Source organism: Neltuma alba, unplaced genomic scaffold, assembly GCF_004799145.2.
Source record: "Neltuma alba isolate B1F8T4 unplaced genomic scaffold, ASM479914v2 tig00013715_pilon, whole genome shotgun sequence".
In the NCBI taxonomy this organism is placed as follows: Eukaryota; Viridiplantae; Streptophyta; class Magnoliopsida; order Fabales; family Fabaceae; genus Neltuma; species Neltuma alba.
The window spans coordinates 20,793-27,712 of NW_021637870.1; the positions used below are offsets into that span (position 1 = coordinate 20,793).

General features: G+C 32.9%; 1 protein-coding gene across 1 annotated transcript; it reads right to left on the reverse strand.

Moving 5' to 3' along the window:
* Window positions 1-4,861: 4,861 nt before the first annotated feature.
* LOC114738911 (malonyl-CoA:anthocyanidin 5-O-glucoside-6''-O-malonyltransferase-like) lies at window positions 4,862-6,658 on the reverse strand. The gene has a single exon (XM_028926973.1). The coding sequence runs from the start codon at window positions 6,518-6,520 to the stop codon at window positions 5,078-5,080; it is 1,443 nt and encodes a 480-aa protein (XP_028782806.1). The 5' UTR covers window positions 6,521-6,658; the 3' UTR covers window positions 4,862-5,077.
* Between the last annotated feature and the right edge of the window lie 262 nt (window positions 6,659-6,920).

Genomic DNA, 6,920 nt, shown 5'->3' on the forward strand with positions numbered 1-6,920 from the left:
CATTGATATGTAAATATATTGATTGTGTAGATTAAATTATTGGATTGTTGGTTTGAGCACAGAGTTAACCTTAAGAAAATCCTTTTCCTAGTGGGCAAGAAGTAACACTTTCCACTTGTTATTCATGCTTGTAGATTGTTTGTGATTGATTTTGAATTATATGGGATTTATGAAATATTATTGAATTATTATATGAGTTATGAAACTATGTTGTTATCAAAATTGTCTTATGGGACTTCCTTTATAAAATATATATTTGTTTACGGATATGATGATCGCACGTGTTTATAAATTAATTGGGAATTGAAAATTCGAATTGAGTTTGACATGTTGATGATTTATTATGAATATAATATTTTGAGTATTGATATGCAAGGGGTGGCGGATGTTGATGATGGGAATTATACCAAAGAGGATATAAGGGGGTGAATCATGTACATTTAAGGATATAAGGTGGTAGGGCCATCAAGTGTACATTGATTGGTCCTTTGGCCTAATTATTCATTAAAGGGCATTGAAACCCTACTAGTAGACTAGAGGAGGAACCTATGATCTGGTCTTGTGCTCTATGGATTTTAGCTGGTCCATATCACTTGAACGGTGAGCTTGTCTAATTACCAATCATATGGATGAGAATTTAGCCCATGGGTTCCGTCAGAGGATATAAGGTGGGTGGATATAAGGGAGGTGAGAGGATTATTGATTTTACTTTGTTATATGCTTTGACAATATGAAATTTGTTTGAATACTATGAATTTACTATTATCTCACTTGACACCTCATGAACACTTTTGTATGCTTGATAAGTAGGATTGTTGGTTATTGAGGATTTTGTCTCACCCCTTTGATTTAACACTTTTTCAGGTGATAGTCCCATTCGGGTTCATCAGGGAAGGCTCCAGAAGTTTGAGCTACTACTGCAAAATTATAGTGCTTCCACCCTTTTGATTATATTGTCATAATAGGGCACATTCTACATACTCTGATCTGTTTTGAGACTCATTAATTTGACTGTGTACTCTTGATAACTTTTACTAAATTGCATGCTGGTAGAAAGCCGAAAGCCTCTAGGTATTTACACGTGATTTTTTATATGAGTTGTGGATCCACAATGATCTTTAACACTTGATGACTTTTGATTTTAGAAAGTTATAAAGGTATTATTCAGTAATATCATCTTATGACATTATGGTTGAAAATGACATTCTAGGTTCATAATGCCTAAAGCCCTATTCATTGGGAATCTTGATTTGCATGCAGTTAATTTAGAAAAGCTCTTTTAACCATGATAGACATATTTATGGATTGGTTTAACTCTTTTCTATCACGGTTAATTTTATGTGATTTAGGATGCTTATATAATATGATAGTATTTTTAAATGTTTTACAAAGTTTCTTTCTTATCATGATTAACTTTTCAATATTGATTAATTTAAAAGTATAGTAGTTTCGTTATTACATATTGTATTGTCATCTTCACATTAGTTATTTATTTAACCTCCATGAAAAGCTTTTTTTAAATTTCTTTTAACACTATTGCAGAAAATAACTTTAGCACCAATTAAAAAGAGAGTTTCACGATAGTTTTTGAGGTGAAGTGGATATTATTGATGTTAAAAGAGAAGCATTTCAAAGATTAAATAATTCATTTCAATTTTCTATACAACCTCCTTGAAATACCAAATCAATTACAAACCAATTTCAGCCAGCACAGAAGAATGCAAAATCATTTTAAGGCTTAAACTCAAATCTAATACTAACATAACTAATGTTCCCAATCCTTAATCAATCAACTACATCTAATAATCAACAACTTAATCAATCAATATTTCAACTAAACCTAATAAATAATGAAAGGTGAATTAATCATTCACATTTTCAAAATTCTTAAGCAATATTGCTGACAAAGTATCTTTTATTGAGTTGATTTCTTCGAAATCATATGACACAGTATCTCGAAATGCCTGTAAATTAAAAATAACAAAGTCATTAGTCAACTGGATCAAAAATATGAAAAAAGAAGAAGAATTACAATGTAACTTATATTTACCTCTCCTAACTTCTTAGTAACCATTGTCTTAATGATGTCATTCATATAAGGGATCACATAATATCCATATTTAACACTTTCGGTTTGAATACGGTACTAATAAAATAAAAAAGTAAATATAAGTTATTTATATTTACTAAGGACTTTTCACAGTGTTTATTTCTATAAAACCACTATGAAAAGTTAATCCGTGAAATATTTTTCTTTTAACATTGATAGTATTCACTTCACCTTAAAAACCATCATAAACGCTCTTTTTAACTAGCTTAAAGTTGTTTTCTGCAGTAGTTTTTAAAAAAATTAAAATTAAGCTAAAATGTAATATCATAGCTTAGCCTTGGTTGAATTCACAAGGAGCCTTTTTGTGGTTAAAATTTCTTAACTAATCTACTAATTAACAAGTTAACAAATTAAAGATGCAAGCAAATGAACAATTATTTATTTATTTTTGGTTTTATAAATGTAGAATCTTAATCTTTGTATTTTTCAGATTTATCTAAATGAGATAGTGTGAGGTGAATGAGTGATAGAATATCAAATACAAAAAACTGTTCTCCTAGAAACAACCTTTACCTTCCTAGTCCATTTAATATTTAGGATTGGAGTTAAGAAGCTGATGTAAGGATGTTGACCAAAGTAAGCAAATCGTTGTTCGGCCTAAGAGAAAAAGCTCAACAAATCAATTCTTCTACTGATAACCCTGACTGTGCAGTAACTTGGAATATATTGGATTGTGAGGAACATTAATCAACTCGATTAAAATTCATAATGCCAAATGACAAAAGAAACAAAGGAGAAATCTTGAAAGCTTACGAATGATATGCCAATCCTCTAAATTTGAGAAAAGGAAAAGCGTGGAAACTTCTACAACATCTCCTTTAAAGTCATCAAAGCAGAGACAGATTCTTATTTGAGAATCTCTGAAGAAGCCGCAAGACAAGATTCAATAGCTGAAGAAGAACAATCAATTAAGAAGACGAGAAAAATGAGAGAATCAAGGAAAATCAAGAAACAGTTCATCCCACCGAAGAACTTTCTTCAAGAGCCTTCCAGCAAAGGAACGGATCAAGCTAAGTATGATTCACTATATGTTCATCGCTCATTCTGTCCAGTAGTCCATCAGAAAGATTTTCTTGAATTGGATTTTAATGACTACTTTGGACATTATGAAAAATGGTTGAAAGTTAATACTCCCTATAGTCCATTAGTTGTAAGACATTTCTTTTACAACGTGAGTCTAGAACTATCGTGGGAGATGATGGAAAAGTAATTCGAGAAAGACTCAAAACCACTATTGCTAAAGTACTCATGAACTTGTTAAAATAGCTCAATTACTAATGGCCGTTATTTTTTATAGTGAGGCCCATGTTAATTTGATGAAAATATGAAAATACCCCTAACTTCAAATTTGAAAGAATCAAAAAAGTGGAAGGGGCAAAAATACTCATAAACTTTTAGTCAAAGTGTGTCAAACACCATTTTTTTTTCCATAGGTACAAAAGTACACATGACCATGCAAATAAATTAATTCTTTAAGTTTTGGCAGAAAAAATCTGTTAAATTTTATTATACTATTATAATACTAATAATTTTATTGTTAAAACGTACGTTTAGTCTTCTAAATTTGCATCAAATTTTCATTTAGTTCTTTAAGTTTATAAAACGTATTCTCAGTACCTTAATGTTCATACTGCAAGTCTCATTAACAAAAAATGTTGATTCAACGAATTTGAATGGTAACTCTATAATTAAAAATTCAAATATTAATCTTTAATTCATATATTTAAAAAAATTGGATGAAGCTGATTTTAACATTAACAACCAATCTTTGAATGTACAAAATTATTATATTAAATGATTAAACCTTAAGCATGTTTTGTTAGCATTTAAAGTCATCGAGTCACTATTTTTCGTTAAGGAGACAAACAATATTAAAATTGAGACAAAAAATACATTTTATAAATCGAGGAGCCTAAATTAAAAATTTATGCAAATTTAGAAGACTAAATGTATGTATTAACCATAAAATTATTAGTATTATAATATTATAATGAAATTTAATAGGTTTTCTTGTTAAAATTGAACTAATTAATTTATTTGTACGGTTATGGGCAGTTTTGCAGCTAAAAAAAACATACGATGTTTGGCGCATTTTTGCTAAAAGTTTGTAAGTATTTTTACACATTTATCTCTTTTTTTGAGTAAGGGGTATTTTTATATTTTCATAAAATGTGGACCTTTCTACAAAAAACAATGGTTCTTAGGCAAATTTAACATCTGTGTCAATTTTGCCATGTTTTTAGTCAATAGATACTTTCACACTTCCAAAAAGATCGTGGTGATGGGTGCACTTTAGATGAAAGTTCATGAGTATTTTTTTCACCTTCGCCCTAAAAAATGAATTCTTTATATTATTCATCAATAGTATGCTACCCGTTTCTCACGAGATATTTTATTCTATTTTATTTTATTTTAGTGACAACGAGATATTTTATTTGACTTGTCTCAGATATGCTCTTTAATTTCAAGGACTTCATTTTATCATTACAAACAAAAGCTACCCGATTCAATGTTAAGATGCTAAGACAAATTCCAAGCTGCCGCCTGATTTGAAGATAAACTCAACGTCGCACGGTTTTCTTTTCTTTTCTGTTTCCTTTTGCATTTTTTCTAAGGAGAACAATCAGATGAATTTTCTTAAAGTCATGCTGGTCAAAAATCGTTTTTTTCTTAAAGTCGAATTCTTCAATCACGCGTTCTATTCTTAAAATATTATTATTCACAAATAAAGAATAAGACCACAACATAGGGTTGGAGAACTTGGCAATTAATATAACAGCTTTTAATTCTTTTGAGCCAGCAGTTAATTCATAACCGGAGGGAATAAATCTTTCCATGAAGTCGAATCAAATCGAAACACATCGTGACATGGACATGAAAAACAGCTTATGTCCTAACATTTAGGAGCTTGTGAAAAATATTAAAACACAGGCAGTATCAAAATAACCTGCTTCTCTGTAGTTTGAATTATTGTAAAGACTCTATCTCAGTTCGAAACAGTGAAGCAAATTGATGCATCACTTGATTCTTCAGTACCAGTCCCACTTCAACCCCTCCATTTCCGTCTTTACTCTCTGCCATCGCCATTGTCGTACCTCGATCCACAGAAGTTATCTCCACTTTCTCAGGCCTTCCCCACCCAAAGTCCGCCTGATAAACCCCGAATCGGGTCGACCCGGCTACTCCTATAACGGCAAGTTGGTTCTCTTCAGTTAGCAAATCAGAAAACTTAGAAAACAACGTCTCTGCTCCATCAAGCGCTCCTTTCTCTTTCTGTATTTTCCTTATCTTTCTGTGTATCTTCTTAGCAGCGATGACAACCCCATCTTCTGTCAAGTCTTCTGGTTGTGTTTCTATCATATGAGACATCACACAATTGCCGAAGTAGTTTTCAGAGATTGGAGGATCTAACCTGGTTCTGCAATCCACTACGAAACCCAGGAACACTTTAGTTTTCTTTTGTTCGGTCCTTTCCTTAGCTTTTGCGAAGCAGATCCATACGTAAGCAGCTGTAAGCACAAAGGTTGATAAAGTTTGAGGCTTTGAAAATGATGAATCTTCTCCTTCATCTTTCTCCTTGTGATTTTCCCATTTCTGCAATACCCTTTCCTTTATCTTGTCTAAATCTCCACGCTTGAGCTCGAACGTGGCTCGAGCTGAGTCTTCCACTTTCGGAGAGAACATGTCGGACAAAATCTTCAAGCTTGGCTTCTTCTGAGTTGGATCTAAACCTGACCACCCTTTGATGTATGCACCTTCAATGCCACATGGATCGACTATAACTTCCCTGTCTAAGGATGGTTGTAGTTCTTGAGGGAGCAAACCAGAAGATTCGTTCTCTGCTTCTGTTCGACAGAGATAAGCCCAGGCCTTCATGAACATAGACGATGATTTCCCATCTGAACAAGCATGGTGTACGCTGATTCCTATGCAAAATCCATCGTTGGGAAACAGAGTGATTTGCAGAGAAATAGCCGAAGCAAATGTATCAGAAGAATCCAACATGGGAACAAAAGCACGAGATTGCGAGGCGTCACGAGGGGATTTGTTTAAGACATGGTTGAAATCAGAATCAGAAACAACTATGGTGAGAGAGACGGCATCTCCAGGAGTGTATTGAACGATGGGTTTGGGCGAGTCGGAGGGCCAAACGATGCTACCGGCGAGAGGAAGAAAGTGTTGCAGAGTGAGAGAGAGGGAGCGTTTGAGCTTTGGAACGATGGAATCGAAGAAGGAAGAAGGGTTTAAGTGAGGAACCGAGAAGAAGAAGAGACGCTCGACAGGATGAAATCTGAGCCAAAGCAAGTCGAAGAAGGTGAGAGAGAAAGAGGATTTTGGTGAAGATGGTGGCGGAGCTATTCTACAGAGCTCGTGTATTTTCAGAGAGCTATTAGGATTTTGAGACGCCATGGACGAGAATGAAGCTTGGTATGGCTCTATCCGTATAAAGTTTCTTATCTGCCAGCAGGAGGCTGCGAAACCGCCTTTGGAGTTTGGACTTATGAAGTGCGAGCCGCCATGTAGTTTTGATTATTTAGCTTTTAATTAGCATAATACTCCTGCGCTCCTATACATAAATTTTACTTTTGGACAGGGATTTGTATAAATTTTATTTTTTAATTTGTCTGAATATTTATTAATTTTTTTATTTTGTCATTAATTGACTATGTCTATATTTAGTACTCCATCTCTTTCATTAATATTATTCTTATATATTCTCTTTTATTATTTTTTTTATTTATTGCTTGTCTTATTTATTCTCTTAAGGACAAATTTGAAAAGAAAATTACACTTTTGAACTATTTATTAT

Coding starts and splice junctions, on each gene's coding strand:
- LOC114738911 (XM_028926973.1), bottom strand. CDS start 6,520: ATGGCGTCTCAAAATCCTAATAGCTCTCTGAAAATACACGAGCTCTGT.